At 38.6% G+C, this 17,314-nt stretch overlaps 1 protein-coding gene across 10 annotated transcripts in view; it reads left to right on the forward strand.

The window, feature by feature from the left end:
- LOC106836137 (abasic site processing protein HMCES-like) overlaps positions 1 to 17,314 on the forward strand; it is a 59,515-nt gene that overhangs the window by 2,611 nt on the left and 39,590 nt on the right. For 7 of the 10 annotated variants that reach the window (XR_011498561.1, XM_014848813.3, XM_070499057.1 and 4 more), the window contains exons 3-4: positions 6,059 to 6,202; positions 6,994 to 7,119. Coding sequence is in view for 9 of the 10 variants with exons in the window: in XM_014848813.3 (XP_014704299.3) it covers positions 6,059 to 6,202; positions 6,994 to 7,119 (270 nt within the window). In the remaining variant the exon portion in view is untranslated. The remainder of the gene's footprint in view (positions 1 to 6,058; positions 6,203 to 6,993; positions 7,120 to 17,314) is intronic. The other 3 variants (XM_070499059.1, XM_070499058.1, XM_070499060.1) reach the window with 1 other exon arrangement.

Raw genomic sequence — 17,314 nt, forward strand, 5'->3', positions numbered from 1 at the left:
GCTAATAAATTTTGTTAAGATTGCTAGAGTTTCCTAATTTTGATAAATATTTGTGGCTTCATTTTTCTCAAACCTGTAAATTATAAAGCAAAATTAGAATTATTTCAGTAGTTTATTAGTGCATGTCATCAACGGCCAGCACATGTGTGTAGATTGCAAAATTTGCATTTGAAACCACTGATTTGCAGCTTACTTCCTTTTTCATTTATCTACCCCAGAACTACCAGCTGTTCTTGTCACAAGTACCAAAGAGTGGAGGGAAAGATGACTAATATTGAGCAATAGTTTCAGTATTTTGGTGTCTCAGTCAGTTTCTATTCATTGTTCCCAGTAGGGGCAGCCTCACATTTGGATTTGGCTTACAATTTTCCAGTGAACACACCCAAGTTAAACGTGATTAGTGGATTTTGTAAGAGTAGGATTTCTCAACCTTGGCACCATTGACATTTTGGGTGGAATAATTCTTTACTGTGAGAAGCTGTCCAGCACATTGTAGAATGTTTAGCAGCCTCTCTGGTCTCTACCTACTAGATGCTAGTAGCAGCCCCCAGGTCATAACAACCAAAAATGTCTTCTGGTGTTGTCAGATCTACCCGCTAAATGCCAGTAGCACACTCCTTCTTTTTCTCCCCAAGTCTTGACTTGGGGGGTTGCAGGGGTTCGGTGTCAAAATTGCCCCGTATTGAGAACCTCAAATTTGGAGTATTATTGTCTTGCAAGTTTCTGATGAGAGATCATTTAGTTGACTTATATAATGCTATCTCTGTTATTCTCATTTATGCTTTGTGCAGTGGGCCCTCCTACTTGGAAGGCACATTTAATTCTGGAAGAGAGAGAGGATTTACAAAAGCTCTATTTTCAAACATTTTTTCTCTTCCTCCCATCCTGGATGAGATTAACACTAGGATTTACATCTCTACCCCACCATTTCTTCTGGGTAGTCTTTTCCTTAGTTATCCTGCATGTTTATTAATTGCTTTTTTTCCTTGCCTCTTGGCATACAATATGTCTAACCTGCCTCTGTCTTTAAGGGAGAAAAATACATACACACATTTACATATATATATATAAACACACACATTGTTGATCCTTATTATTCATAGATTTCATGTTTGCAGGTTTGCTTAAAATTTATTTGTAACCCCCAAAATAATACTCACATTACTTTTCTCAGTCACTCATGGACATACAGAGTGGTGTAAATTTTTAGTTATCCAATGTACACATTCCCAGCTGAGCTTGAAAAAGGCAAAGCTCTACCTTCTTGTTTCAGCTCTTATAAACAGTTGTCCTTTTTGTGGTTGATTTAGTGGTATGTTTTTTGCATTTCTGTGCTTTTTGTTGGTGATTTCATTGTTTAATATTGTCCCCAAGCATAGTGCTAAAGTGCTGGCTAGTCTTCCTAAGTGAAAGAACGTTATAGGATGCCTTACAGAGACAATATGTGTGTTAGATAAGCTTCATTCAGGCATGAGTTACATAGTGTTGTTGGTCATAAATTCAATCTTTTTTTCCCCCCACTTATTAATTTATTTTATTGAGTTCATAATAGTTTACATCAATGTGAGATTTCAGTTGTACATTGTTTCTTGACTGTCACCACATAAGTGCTCCCCTTCACCCCATGCCCACCCCTACCCCGCTTCCCCTGGTAACCACTGAACTCTTTTCTTTGTCCATGTATTTGTTTATATTCCACATATGAGTGAAACCATCTGGTGTTTGTCTCAGACTGGTTTATTTCGTTTAGCATAATTCCCTCTAGGTCCTTCCATGTTATTGCAAATGGGATGAATTTGTCTTTTTTTCTGGCTGACTAGTATTCCATTGTATATTTATACCACATCTTCTTTATCCAATCATCAGTCAATGGGCACTTGGATTGCTTCAGTGTCTTGGCTGTGAATAGTGCTGCAGTGAACATAGGGGTGCATATGTTACTTTGGATTGTTGATTTCAAATTGTTTGAGAAGTTACCCAGTAGTGGGATAGCTGGGACATATGGTAGTTCTAAATTTAGTTTTTTGAGGAATCTCCATACTGTTTTCCATAGTGGCTGCACCAATTTGCATTCCCACCAGCAGTGTATGAGGGTTCCCTTCTCTCCACACCCTCTCCAACATTTGTTATTTTTAGCCTGTGATTATAGCCATTTTAACAGGCATAAGGTGGTATCTTAGTGTAGTTTTGATTTGCATTTCCCTGATGATTAGTGATGTTGAACATCTTTTCTTGTGTTTATTGGCCATCTGTATATCTTCTTTGGAAAAATGTTCATTTCCTTTGCCCATTTTTTGATCAGTTTGTCTGTTAAATTCAATCTTAATAAATCAACAATAAATGTTAAAGTGTCTTTAAATAGAAATACATATAAAGTAAGGTTAGATATTGATCAGTTGTTGAAAATGTTGTCTCCATAGACTTGTGGGACCCTAACCCGATATTTCCCCTAAGAGCTGCAATTCAGGATTTGCTTATTCAGTGTTTACAATGACTTTGTAGAACCTAACTACCCCGGATAAGGAGAATGGAGTGTGTGTGTGTGTGTGTGTAAAGAGGATTAGCTGATAAAGGTAAGATTTTGAAAGAAATAAGACAGGATCTTATCAGGAGCACAGTGGAAGGACTAGCTTTAAACAAAAGGGAAACCCTTCCAAGTCTGGTCTGCTACTGGTGATCCTTTCCTTTCCATCCTCTTGACTTTTCTGTTCTACTTTTATCTCTCTAAGTACTTTCTCTTGGACTCTATTTTTCCCTCATATCTCCTTTTTCTTTTTGTACCCCCAGGTTAAACTCTGTGCTTGATTCACTGTCCAAGAAATTTTATCCTCATGGCTTTAACAATCTCCTTTATATAGAAACTTTTCCTATTTGTTTTTAATCATAACCTTAGAAAAATATTAAACTAGAATTTGTCTGTCTGTTTCAGGCCACGCATATTAATGATTCTGCAAGGTAGGTATTGTTCACTCTATTTTTACAGATAAGGAAAGTTGAGGGTTCAGGAAGGTGAGATTAATCCAACCTCCTAAGTAGGAGAGAAGGGATTTTTGAACCAAGGTCTTCTTACAAAGGCCTTACGCTTTCCTCTGTACCGGAGGTTGGCAAACTATGGTCCTCAGACCAAATCTACCCCACTGCCTGTTTTTTGTAAATAAAGTTTTATTAGAACATAGCCATGCTTATTCAGTTCTTTGGCTGCTTTCATACTACCAATGGTGGCAGAGTTGAGTTGCTTGAATCATTGCAACAAAGACTATATGGACTCACAAAGCCAAAAATATTTACTATCTGGCCTTTTACAGAGAAAATTTGTTGACCTAGTCTCTGTACCATGCTGGCTCTCTCCTAAGCTCAATTCCATATCTCTGAGTGCTTGTTGGACATAGTAAACAGTTCTACTTGGATTTTATTCTAATGATTTTAAACAACCTTTGTATTATGTTCACCAGTGAGGAAGTAGGCCCAGGCACTGCGGGTATGGTTTGTCTCTTTTTTGAAGTCTGGGGCCTCAGTTGAGAAGACTTGGCATCTGAGGCTTGAATTATCTAGAGCAGGCATCAGAAAACTAGGGCTCTCAGACCATTTTGTAAATGAAATTTTATGGAACACAGCAACATCCATTCTTTTATCTATTGTCTATGGCTTTGTCCCTATAACAGCAGTTAGAGTTGCAACAGAGGCTGTATGGCTTGCAAAGTCTACAATACTTAGCATCTGGCCTTTTACAGAAAAGTTTGCAACCTCTGATCTAGAGACATCTTCACTCACTCATCTAGCAGTTGATGTTGGCTCTCAATGGGAGCTGTTGACCAGAACACCTGTACATGGCCTCTCCACGTAGTCCAGGCTTCCGCACAGAATGGCACTTTTAGGATAGCTGGATTTATTACATGGCAGCTCAGAGCTCCAGAAGCAGTGCCTTGGCAGACAAGGAGGAGGCTGAAACACCTTTTCTGATCTAGCCTTAGGAGTAAAACAGTTTCACTTGTACTGCATTCTGTTGGTTACAGGTAAGTCACAAGCCCATCCAGATTTAAGGAGAGAGAACATAGACCTCTAGCTCTCCATGGGAGGAGTGTCAAAGATTTTACGATCATTTCTTTAAACTGCCACGGTCTTTCCATTATTATCTGAAATTCAACATATGTTCTTTCCCGAAATCAAGCCCCTCTTCAGATTTTTCTCTTTTGTTCAGTAGTACCATCATTATTTCAGTCTTCTTGAAACTTTAATATCCTTATTTCTTTTTCCATTCACCACTGGAATTTCATTTTTTTTCTATCTTTTGGACGTCTTTTATTCTCACTGCTGTCACCGGAACCATCTTATCTTTACCCCTGAACCATTGTAGTAGCACCCGGAATGCACCTTCTATTCATGGTCTCTTCCAACCCATATTGTACTACACCATGCAGAATAGTGTGTATGTGCATTTTAATTTCTAGATTTCATCAAATTCTCAGGGGTCAATTGCCCAAAAAACGTTTAACAACCGTGTGTCAGGGGTTTCCAAGACTACCCCTACATTCGTAGATTTGTTAGAAGGACTTAGCATATAAGGCATATCATGGCTAAGCTTTATTATAGTGAAAGATATACAGTAGAATCTGCAAAGGGAAAAGACACAAGTAGAAATCTGGAAAAATCCATGCATAGGCTTCCTTATGTTCTCTCCTTCCTGTGAGGGGACACACTAAGCATGTTCCTTCTCCATCAATGAAAACTATAGTAATGTGTGCAGTGTTTATGCCCAGGGAAACTCGTTAGAAACTCAGGGCCCAAGGTTTTTATCAGGGGCTGGTCACATAAGCACTCTCTGCCTAGCAAGTACCAAAATTCCAGACTCCCAGAAGGAAAGCAGGTGTTCAACATAAACCTCATTTTTTGCACAGACAGACTAGGCACAGTAAACCATCCTTATCAGTTTGGAAAAGGTAGGAACACTCTAAATCCAAGTTCCCAGATGCTAACTGAATACAAACCTTGTACGCAGGCCCTCCTAAAAGCTGCATCGTCAGGCTTGCTGTAACACTTTTTTGTACAAAACCGCTTCCTGCACATTCTTGACATGGCCTCTTTGCTCATCTAATTCCATTTCTGGTCTTCTCTCGCATCTGTTCTCTGTCTGAATAGTGTACCTCTTGTGGAATCCAATTCAAGAACCACCCCACTACACCCCCACCTCTTCTGCCCCTTCTAAGGAGCCGATACATCTCCATTCCATCTCTCACAGATCACTCTCTGCTCTTTTGACACTCACTGTATGTACCTCTTATATGGTCCTTAGCCTATTGTATCTTATATTATTGCTTACTCTTTTTCTGTCTGTGTGGCTTCACATGTTAATAGTGCAAGCCCTTTGAGGTTAAGCACTCTTCCATGTGCCCCCATAGCACCCTGTGCATTCCTTGATCATAGCATATACCTCATTATATTATGGTTGTCTGTAATAAGTGTTTTTGAGAGCTGAGACCACATAAACTGCAGGGCCTAGTACTGTGTCTCTCCTATAGTAGGCACTAATTAAAAGCATACAGGAACTAAACCTCTTTGTATCCCCCATTCTACCCAAGCAGAATGTCTTACATTCTTTTTTTTGAGGAAGATTAGCCCTGAGCTAACTGCTGCCGCCAATCCTCCTCTTTTTTGCTGAGGAAGACTGGCCCCGAGCTATCATCCATGCCCATCTTCCTCTAATTTATATGCGGGACGCCTGCCACAGCATGGCTTGACAAGTGGGTGCCTAGGTCTGTACCAGGAATCCTAACCGGCGAATCATGGGCCACCGAAGCTGAATGTGTGAACTTAACTGCTGCAGCACTGGGCCAGCCCCCAGAGTGTCTTACATTCTAATAAATATGATTGCTAAAGAATTCAAGTTACTCACATCGTGATAATCATTAAAATTGTTTTCAAGTAGAATCTTTCCCTTTTAATAATCTTCTCTGTTTTCTTTGTATTTCCATACTAATAGTAATATAATACATATGCTAAATATAGTTTTCTAAATTTCATTTTGATCTCCTCATTGGATCTTAACCTTTTTCTGTGGCAGAGCGCAGACTCATCTGAGCGTATCATTGTTCCCATGCGATGGGGCTTGGTCCCATCTTGGTTCCAAGAAAGTGATCCTTCCAAGCTGCTGTTCAACACTGCCAACTGTCGTAGTGATACCATAATGGAGAAACGGTCCTTCAGGGTAGGTATCTGGTCTAGCAAAAAAGCACTTATCTGTTCTTTTTTCTAACAGAGTGATTAGTGCCTTATATACCTGAGAAATAAAATTAGGTTTTCTTGGAACCTTCCTTAAGTTTCTAGAGTGTGTTCCCAGTTGTTAATGTTGAGTGCTGTTCAATGTATTACTGTGTAACGAACCATGCCAAAACTTAGTGGTTTAAAACAGAACAACAGTTTATTATTTCTCATATTCTGTGGGTTGACTGGGCTTAACTGGATAGTTTTCACTTGGAGATTCTCGTCCACTTATAATCAGATGACAGCTGGGTCTGGATGTCCAAGATGGTTTCTTTACTCACATGTCTGACACCTCAGCTGGGATGGATAGAACTAGAAGCCTTTCCACGTCTTTGCTGGAGGCTGTCAGAGTATTCAGGCTTCTTACATGGCGTCCTGCTTACCCCAGAGCTCGTGATCCAAGAGAGCAGGGCAGAAGCTGCATGACTTTGTAACCTAGCCTTGTGGGAGGGGACTACATAGTTTGTGAATACTGGGCTGCATAGCTCATTGAGGGACCAACTGCAAAGGCTAGCTACTATAAGTGCCTATTTGTTAGAGAGCTATTGCTGCTATGTACATTATTTAATCTTTTCAACATCTGTTTAAGTGGTGACTTTATGTATAAGAAAATTGAAGTACAGAGAAATTAAACAACTGCTCTAAGGTCACACATTGGTGGACCTGATATTTAATTCAAGTTCATAAAACATGATTCTATCACTAAGATCACATCTTGCTAACATTTTCCCTCAGCTGCCTCTGGGAAAGGGAAGACGCTGTGTTGTTTTAGCAGATGGATTCTACGAGTGGCAGCGATGTCAGGGAACATACGTGAAGCAGCCATACTTCATCTACTTCCCCCAAACCAAATCAGAAAAGGTATCATCATCAGCATTCATAGTAGATATTTTGAAAGGTACAGAGAAGTTAATTTAAAGAAGGGCATTATTTTCCTTCCCTCGTAGAGTTTTTTTTTTTTTACTGAGTTCATAATAGTTTACATCAATGTGAAATTTCAGTTGTACATTATTTCTTGACTGTCACCACATAAGTGCTCCCTTTCACCCCCTGTGTCCCCCCACCCCCCTTCCCCTGGGAACCACTGAACTGTTTTCTTTGTCCAAGTACTTGTTTATATTCCACATATGAGTGAAATCATCTGGTGTTTGTCTTTCTCAGACTGGCTTATTTCGCTTAGCGTAATTCCCTCTAGGTCCTTCCATGTTATTGCAAATGGGATGAATCTGTCTTTTTTCTGGCTGAGTAGTATTCCACTGTGTATATGTACCACATCATCTTTGTCCAATCATCGGTCGATGGGCACTTGGGTTGCTTCCATGTCTTGGCTATTGTGAATAGTGCTGCAATGAACATAGGGGTGCATATGTTACTTTAGATTGTTGATTTCAAATTGTTTGAGAAGTTACCTGGTAGTGACATAGCTGGGTCATATGGTAGTTCTAATTTTAGTTTTTTGAGGAATCTCCATACTGTTTTCCATAGTGGCTGCACCAGTTTGCATTCCCTCCGGCTGTGTGTGAGGATTCCCTTCTCTCCACACCCTCTCCAACATTTGTTATTTTCAGTCTTAGTGATTATAGCCATTTTAACAGGTATAAGGTGGTATGTTAGTGTAGTTTTGATTTGCATTTTCCTGATGATTAGTGATGTTGAACATCTTTTCATGTGTTTATTGGCCATCTGTATATCTTCTTTGGAAGATATGTCTTCCAAATATTTGTTCATCTCCTCTGTCCACTTTCTGATCAGGTTGTTTTTTGATTGCTCAGTTGTGTGAGTTCCTTACGTATTATGGAGATTAATCCCTTGACAGATATATGATTTGCAAATATTTTCTCCCAATTGGTGGGTTGTCTCTTTTTTTTGATCCTAGTTTCTTTTGCCTTGCAGAAGCTCTTTAGTCTGATGAAGTCCCATTTGTTTATTTTTTCTTTTGTTTCCCTTGCCTGAGAGGACATGATATTTGAAAAGATCCTTTTTAGTTCAATGTCAAAGAGTGTACTACCAATATTATCTTCAGGAGTTTTATACTTTCAGGACTTCAAGTCTTTGATCCATTTTGAGTTTATTTTTGTGTATGGTGTGAGATAGTGCTCTACCTTCATTCTTTTGCATGTGGCTGTCCAGTTTCCCCAACACCATTTATCAAAGAGACTATCTTTTCTCCAGGTATGTTCTTGACACCTTTGCCGAAGATTAGCTGTCCGTAGACGTGTGGTTTTATTTCTGGGCTTTCAGTTCTGTCCATTGATCTGTGTGCCTGTTTTCGTACCAGTACCATGCTGCTTTGGTCACTATGGTTTTGTAGTACATTTTGGAGTCAGGGATTGTCATACCTCCAGCTTTGTTCTTTTTTCTCAGGATTGCCTTAGCAATTCAGGGTCTTTGATTGCCCCATATGAATTTTAGGATTCTTTGATCTATTTCCATAAAGAATGTCATTGGGATTCTGATTGGGATTGCATTGAATCTGTAGATTGCTTTGAGTAGTATGGACATTTTAACTCTATTTATTCTTCCAGTCCATGAGCAAGGAATCTCCATCTTTTTAGGTCATTATCAATTTCTCTCAGTAATGTGTTATAGTTTTTGTCGTATAAGTCCTTCGCCTCCTTGCTTAAATTTATTTCTAGGTACTTTATTTTTTTTAGTTGCGTTTGCAAATGGAATTATATTCTTGAGTTCTTTCTGTAAGTTCATTATAGGAGTATAGAAAAGCAACTGATTTTTTTAAGTTGACTGTGTACCCTGCAACTTTACTGTAGTTGTTAATTATTTCTATTAGGTTTCTGCTGGATTTTTTTGGATTTTCTATATATAAGATCATGTGGTCTGCAAACAGTGAGAGAGTTTCACTTCTTCACTCTGTATTTGGATTCCTTTTATTCCTTTCTCTTGCCTAATTGCTGTGGCCAAAACCTCCAGTACTGTGTTGAGTAAGAGAAGTCAGAGTGGGCATCCTTGTCTTGTTCCTCTTCTCAGGGGGATGGCGCTCAGTTTTTACCCATTGAGTATGATGTTGGCTGTGGGTCTGTCATATATGGCCTTTATTCTGTTGAGGTAATTTCCTCCTATCCCCATTTTGTTAAGAGTTTTTCTCATAAATGGCTGTTGGATCTTGTCAAATGCTTTCTCTGCATCTATTGAGATGATCATGTGGTTTTTGTTCCTCAGTTTGTTGATGTGGTGTATCACGTTGATTGATTTGTGGATGTTGAACCCTCACTGTGTCTCTGGTATGAATCCCACTTGATCATGATGTATGATCCTTTTGATGTCTCGCTGAATTCGGGTTGCCAAAATTTTGTTGAGAATTTTTGCATCTATGTTCATCAGTGATATTGGCCTGTAGTTCTCCTTTTTTGTGCTGTCCTTGTCAGGCTTTGGTATCAGCGTGATGTTGGCCTCATAGAATGTGTTAGGAAGTGTTGCATCTTCCCTAATTTTTTGGAATAGCTTGAGAAGGATAGGTATTAAATCCTCTCTGAAAGTTTGGTAGAATTTCCCAGGAAAGCCATCTGGTCCTGGGGTTTTATTCTTTGGGATGCTTTTGATTTCTGTTTCAATCTCTTTCCTTGTGCTTGGTCTATTCAGATTATCTGTTTCTTCTTGACTCAGCTTTGGGAGGTTGTAAGAGTCTAAGAATTTATCCATTTCCTCTAGGTTATCCATTTTGTTGGTATATAGTTTTTCATAGTGTTCTCTTACACTCTGTTGTATTTCTGTGGAGTCTGTTGTTATTTCTGCTCTTTCATTTCTGATTTTGTTTATTTGAGCTTTTTTTTTTTTCTTTGTAAGTCTGGCTAGGGGTTTGTCAATTTTATCTATCTTCTCAAAGAACTAGCTCTTTGTTTCATTGATCCTTTCTATTGCCTGTTTTGTTTTAATGGCATTTGTTTCTGCTCTGATTTTTATTATTTCTCGCCTGCTGACTTTGGGCTTTGTTCTTTTTCTAATTCAGTTAGGTGTAATCTGAGATTGCTTATTTGGGATTTTTCTTGTTTGTTAAGGCCTGCCTATATTGCAATGAATTTCTCTCTTAATACAGCTTTTGCTGCATCCCATATGAGTTGGTATGGCATGTTATCATTTTCATTTGTCTCCAGATATTTTTTGATTTTTCACTTAATTTCTTTAGTGATCCATTGCTTGTTCAATAGCATATTGTTTAGTCTCCACATCTTTGTCCCTTTCTCACCTTTTTTCTTGTAATTAATTTCTAGCTTTATAGCATTATGATCAGAGAAGATACTTGTTATTATTTCAATTTTTTAAAATTTATAGAGGCTTGCCTTGTTTCCAAACATACGGTCTATCCTTGAGAATGTTCCGTGCACACTTGAGAAGAATGTGTATTCTGCTGTTTTTGGATGGAGTATTCTATATATGTCAATTAAGTCCAACTGTTTTAGGTTTTCATTTAATTCCACTGTTTCCTTGTTGATTTTCTGTCTGGATGATCGGTCCAATGATGTGAGTGGGGTGTTGGTGGCCCCTACGATTATTGTGTTATTATTAATAGCTTCTTTTAGGTTTGATAATAGTTGCTTTGTGAACTTTGGTGCTCCTGTGTTGGGTGCATAGATATTTATAAGCGTTATTTCTTCTTGATGGAATGTCCCTTTGATCATTATATATTGCCCCTCTTTGTCTTTCTTTACCTGCCTTATCTTGAAGTCTACTTTGTATGATATGATCATTGCGACACCTCCTTTCTTTTGTTTGCCGTTAGCTTGGAGTATCGTCTTCAACCCCTTCACTCTGAGCCTGTATTTGTCATTGGAGCTGAGATGTTTTTCCTGGAGGCAACAAATTATTGGGTCTTGTTCTTTAATCCATCTCGCCACTCTGTGTATTCAATCCATTTACACTGAGAGTGATTATTGATGTATGAGGGCTTAATGCTGTCATTATATCACTCATTTTCTAGTTTTCCTGCATTTCCTTTGTTTCTTGTCCTGTGTGTTTTGGTCTACCCATTGAATTATGTAGTTTTTATGATGTGTTTCTTTGCTTTTTCCTTATTTATTTTTTGTGTCTCTGTTCTGCTTTTTAGTTTAGTGGCTACCCTGAAGTTTGTATTCCAAATCTCGTGTATAACATAGTCCGTTTTCTGATGGCCTCTTATTTCCTTAGTCTAAATTGATTCAGTCCCCTTCCTCCTCCCCTCCTAAGTTGTTTTTCTCATAGCTTATTCCAACTTGCATTGTGAGTTGGTGGTTAAAGTGAGAAGATTGTCTTTGTTTTGGTGTTTTCCTTCCCTTTAGCCTAATGCTATAGTTGAATAGTTGCTATCCTATTCTGATTCTCCTTACTCTGTGTTTTGTGACCCCTTTCTCCCTTTCTTTCTCTTTTCAGGTATGAGGGCCTTCTTGAGGATTTCTTGGCGGGGGGGGGTGGGGGGGAGGGTCTCATGGCTACAAAGTCCTTTAGCTTTTGTTTTTCTTGGAAAGATTTAATTTCTCCCTCATATCTGAAGGATATTTTTGCTGGATAGAGTATTCTTGGCTGAAGATTTTTATCTTTTAAAGTTTTGAATATGTCATTCCATTCTCTCCTAGCTTGTAAGGTTTCTGCAGAGAAATCTGCTGAAAGCCTGATGGGGTTCCTTTGTAGGTTATTTTCTTCTGCCTTGCTGCCCTGAGTATTCTTTCTTTGTTATTCATTTTTTGCCCGTTTTTACTACCATATGCCTTGCAGTAGGTCTTTTTACATGGACAAATCTAGGAGATCTGGAAGCTTCCTCCACACATATTTCCCTCTCATTCTCTGGATTTGGGAAGTTGTCTGCTTTTATTTCTTTGAACAAGCTTTCTGCTCCACTCTCCTTCTCTTCACCTTCTGAAATACCTATAATTCTTTTGTTGCATTTCCTCATTGAATCGGATATTTCTCTGAGACCTTCTTCATTTCTTTTTAGTCTTAGTTCTCACTCTTCGTCTGTCTGGAGCATTTCAACATGTCTGTCTTCGATTATGCTGTTTCACTCCTTTATGGTGTCTACATGAGCATTCAGGGAATCCATATTTTGTTTTCTCTCTTCCATTGTGTCTTTCATCTGTAATATTTCTGATTGATTCTTCTTTATAGTTTCAATCTCTTTTGTGAAGTAGCTCCTGAACTCATTGAATTGTTTCTCTTTATTCTCTTTTACCTCATTGAGTTTTTTGATGATAGCTATTTTGAATTCATTGTTGTTTAGCTTACATATTTCTGTGTCCTCAGGACTGAGTTCTGGGTGCTTGTCGTTTTCTCTCTGGTCTGAAGATTTGATGTAGTGTCTGATGTTGGAAGGCCAGGACTTTCCCATTGTGATATTATTTGGTCACAGTTACAGCCTATTGCCACCAGGTGGGGGTGGAGAGCCACGTGTTCTGAGCCCTCCACCTTCAGCCGAGATGGTGCAGAACAGGTTAGGGGAGTGGCACTTTCTCCTGCATGCAGTCCCAGGTTTCCCAATCAGCTCTCCCTATCTGGTCTCCTGGGGTTTTGGTTTCATAAGGTCACCCCGTGGGAAAGCTTTCACCCGGTTGTAGGGCCTCCCTCCAGGCTGCAGGGGCTCAGGGAGTCCTGGGTGATCCTGCAGAAGCGTGACCCCTCCCCAACTCTTTCCCTCCTGCAGCCTCCCGCAGCAGCAACTGCAGTCTTTAGGGGAGGGAGTGAAGTTCTGTCTTACCCCGTTCCAGCTTCTCTCAGGGGGGCTCCAGCCTCTCCACCCTCTGTCGTGTGGCTGCCGTGACTCTGAGAGGATTTTTGTGCTGTTAGGATGTTTTTCGTTGGAATATGGTTGCTCCTTTTTGTTGTATATTGTAGGGGAGGTAGTCCTGGGCAAGTTCACTCTGCCATGATGCTGACGTCACTGCATTTTTTTTTTTTTAATAACAGCTTTATTGAGTCAGAATTTACCATAAAATTCACCTTTTAAAGTATGTAAGTCAGTGATTTTTTAGTATATTTAGAGTGGTGGATCATTACCACTATCTAATTTTAGAACATTTTTATCACCCCAAAAAGAAACCTCATATGCATTAGCAGACACTCTCCATTCTCTACTCCTTCCAGCCCTGGCAACCACTTAATCTACTTTCTGTCTCTCTAGATTTGCCTGTTTTGGACATTTCATATATATGGAATCATATAATATGTGGTCTTTTGTGTCTGGCTTCTCTTGCTCAGCATAATGTTTCAAGTTTCATCTATGTTGTAGCATGTATCACTGTGTCTTCTTGCTTTATGGCTGAATAATCCATTGTTCAGATGGATAGATCACATTTTGTTTATTCGTTCACCAGTAGATGGCTCTTGGGTTGTTTCTACTTTTTGGCTGTTAGGAATAATGCTACTTGGACATTCATGTACAAGTTTTTGCGTGGATATATCTTTTAATTTCTCTTGGGTTTATGCCTAGGTGTGGATTTGCTAGGTGATATAGTAACTTTATACAGTCATGCATCACTTAATGACAGGGATACATTCTGAGAAATGAGTCATTAGGTGATTTTGTCTTTGTGCAAACAACGTAGAGTGTACTTACACAGACCTAGATGGTATAGCCTACTACACACATGGCTCTATGGTCCTAATCTTATGGGACCACCATCATATATGTGGTCTTTTGTTGACCAAAACGTTATGCAGTGCATGACTGCGTTTAACATTTCCCTCATAGAACTTTCATTTTAAGGCAAATAGCAAATATAGCCTATTCATATAACATTATAAGGAGATTAAAAACAGATCACACATGCCAGCATCATGTTTTCATTTTAATTAGATTTATTCCTTTTTTTTTTTTTTTAAGATTTTATTTTTCCTTTTTCTCCCCAAAGCCTCCCGGCACATAGTTGTGCATATTGTTTTTAGTTGTGGGTCCTTCTAGTTGTGGCATATGGGACGACGCCTCAGCATGGCTTGTTGAGTGGTGCCATGTCCATGCCCAGAATTTGAACTGGCAAAACCCTGGGCCGCCGAAGTGGAGCACATGAACCTAACCACTTGGCCACAGGGCCAGCCCCTAGATTTATTACTTTGACACTGCTAAAGCATTTGTGTTCTCTCACTGCAGTTTGCTGTGTTAAAATTGGAAATTATTTGTTCTTCAAGTGGTGTCATCTTATTTTGGGGACTTCTCATAGTCAAGAGCATTTGCCTCACCCTCAGAAAATCTCTCTAGCCAATCTATTAATACAGGCATGATTTGGTGGAGGAAAAGACTGATCTATAAAAATAGTTAAATATTAAACACTTACTGTGAGCCAGGTTATTTCTAGGAACTTAATGTGTATTATTTAGTACTTATAACCCTGTGAAGAAAGTACTGTTATTCTCATTTTACCAGATGAAGAAACTGAGACATGAGAGGAAATGTAAAAACTGTCTTGTTAACCGAGACTCTTATTTTAACTTTGCCTAACAACCATTCATTCATCATACAACATGAGCCCTTGCTTCTGAGGGGTATGGACAAGAAACAGAAATTTGTGCTATTTTATGGTAATTAACTAGGGTACATGTTGATCAAATTAGGTTTGAGGGAAAGAACTATAATTGGAATGTTTAAATCCTGTGACTCCCTAATACAGTGATCTAACATTGTTAAACAGCATGAAACCTTTTTGTCCCTAATGGTTAATCCTTAATGTGGTTGGTCACCAATACTCCATCTCTTGTGTTGTTTTGGGGTAAGAAATTGTTGGTTTGTCTGAAGGCAGTCAGATGGCTACTGTGATGCTTTGTCCGGAAGTTTATCCTTCAAATAATTGTTGATTACTTTTTTCCCCTTAAGGGCTTTCTTGTACTCAGGAGCAGTTCTTTTATGAGGGAAGGGTACTAGATAAGGTGGAGGGCAGAGTGGAGATTAAATTTTCAGAGAGGAGGAAACGCCACCTCAAAAAATTGTCCATGGTCTCTCTTTTTCTCCCTTAATTCCAGGATGCCACTCTTGTTTTTATTCAGATTAATATTTTTTATAATTAAAACTTTTTATTGAGGTAAAAATTTACGTAACATAAATTTCACCATTATAACCATTTTAAAGTGTGTGATTCAAGCCTTTGAGTGTATTCACAATGTTGTACAACCACCTCCACTATCTAATCCCAGAACATTTTCATCACCCCAAAAAGAAACCCTGTACCCATTGAGCAGTCCCTCTCTGTTACACTCTTCCTCCAGCCCCTGGCAATCATTAGTCTGCTTTCTGTGTCTATAAATTTGCCTATTCTAGACATTTCGTATTAGTGGAATCATACAATATGTGACCTTTTATGTGTCTGACCTCTTAACATGATGTTTTCAAAGTTCATACATACAGTGTGTATCACTACTTCCTTCCTTTCTATTGCCAAATAATATTCCATTGTATAGATGCACCACGTTGGTTGATGGATATGTGGGTTGTTTCCACTTTTTGGCTATTTTGAATAATGCTGCTATGATCATTAGTATACAAGTATACTTCAGTTCTTTTGGGTTACATTCCCACCCACGTTGTATGAGGGTTCTGGTTTTTCCACATCCTTGCCAACACTTGTCATTTGCTCATTTTTAAAAAAACTGTAGCCATCCTAGTGAATGTGAAGTGGTATCTCATTGTGGTTTTGATTTGTATTTTCCTAATTACTAATGACGTTGACCATCTTTTCATGTGCCTATTGGCCATTTGCATATCTTCCTTGTAAAAATACATATTCAAGTCCTTTAAATTGGGTTGTCTTTTTTGTTGTTGAGTTGTAAGACTTCTTTATGCAGTCTGGATACTAGATTCTTACCAGATACATGATGTGCAAATACTTTCTCTCATTCTGTGGATTGCCTTTTCACTATCTTGATAGTGTTCTTTAAAGCACAAAAGTTTTTAATTTTGGTGAAGTCCAGTGTATCTATTTTTTCCATTGTTGTTTGTGCCTGTAGTGTCATACCTAAGAACCGATTGCTAAACTCAAGGTCATGAAGATTTACTCCTCTGTTTTCTTCTAAGGGTTTTGTAGTTTTAGCTTTATTTTTAGATCTTTGATCTATTTTGAATTAATCTTTTTTGTATGTTGCAACATAGAGGTCTAACTTCTTCTTTTGCCGGTGGTTATACAGTGATCCCAGTACCATTTCTTGAAAAGACTATTCTGTCCCCATTGAATGGCCTTGGTATCCTTGTCAAAAATCAATTGGCCATATATGGGTGGGTTTATCTCTGGACTCTCAATTCTATCCATTGATTTATATATCTATACTTAGGCAGTACCCTGCTATAATAGCTTTTTGTAAGTTTTGAAAGGGGGAAGTTTGAGTCCTCCAATTTTGTTCTTTTTCAAGATTATTTTGGTTATTTGGGTTTCCTTGAAGTTCCATATAAATTTTAAGATCAGCTTGTCTCTTTCTGCAAAGACTGGGAATTTTGATAGGAATTGCATTGACTCTGTAGATCAATTTGGGGTCTTTCCCAAATTGCCATCTTTATGTTATTGAGTCTTCCAATCCATGAACACAGGGTGTCTTTCCATTTATTTGTCTTTAATTTCTTTCAACAATATTTTATAGTTTTCACTATATAAATCTTGTACCTCCTTGGTTAAATATATCCCTAAATCTGGTATTGAATAATACTTTTACTTGTTTTTGGACAATGCAAGTACCTTAGAAAACTTTCTCCTCAGGGTCAATGTACACAAATCAACAGTATTTTTACATAGTAGCAACAAACAGTTGGAAATAACAGCATGTTTGTAAGCTGTTGGAAATAATGCAGTAGAGAGCAGGGAGAAAGTGTAAGTCACTAGACGGTCGTCCTTGCACAGGTAAGAAGGACTGGGATCTAGTGCACCAGAGGAGAGGTTGACCTAGTGAAAAGCATAGACCAAAAGAAAGGGGAGGGAAGACAACATATATAGTAGGTGGGGGGATGCACTTATAGGAAGCATGTGGAAGCTGTCTTCTGAATGCTTCTCTTTTGCTAGTGAAATAGGAAGAAAAGTCATCAGCTGAGAGTGAGGATGATGAGGGAGTGTTGGATATTTGAGGAGAGGGGAAAAAGTATTGAATGATTGTCAGTAAATAG

This window comes from Equus asinus, chromosome 26, assembly GCF_041296235.1.
Source record: "Equus asinus isolate D_3611 breed Donkey chromosome 26, EquAss-T2T_v2, whole genome shotgun sequence".
NCBI lineage: Eukaryota > Metazoa > Chordata > Mammalia > Perissodactyla > Equidae > Equus > Equus asinus.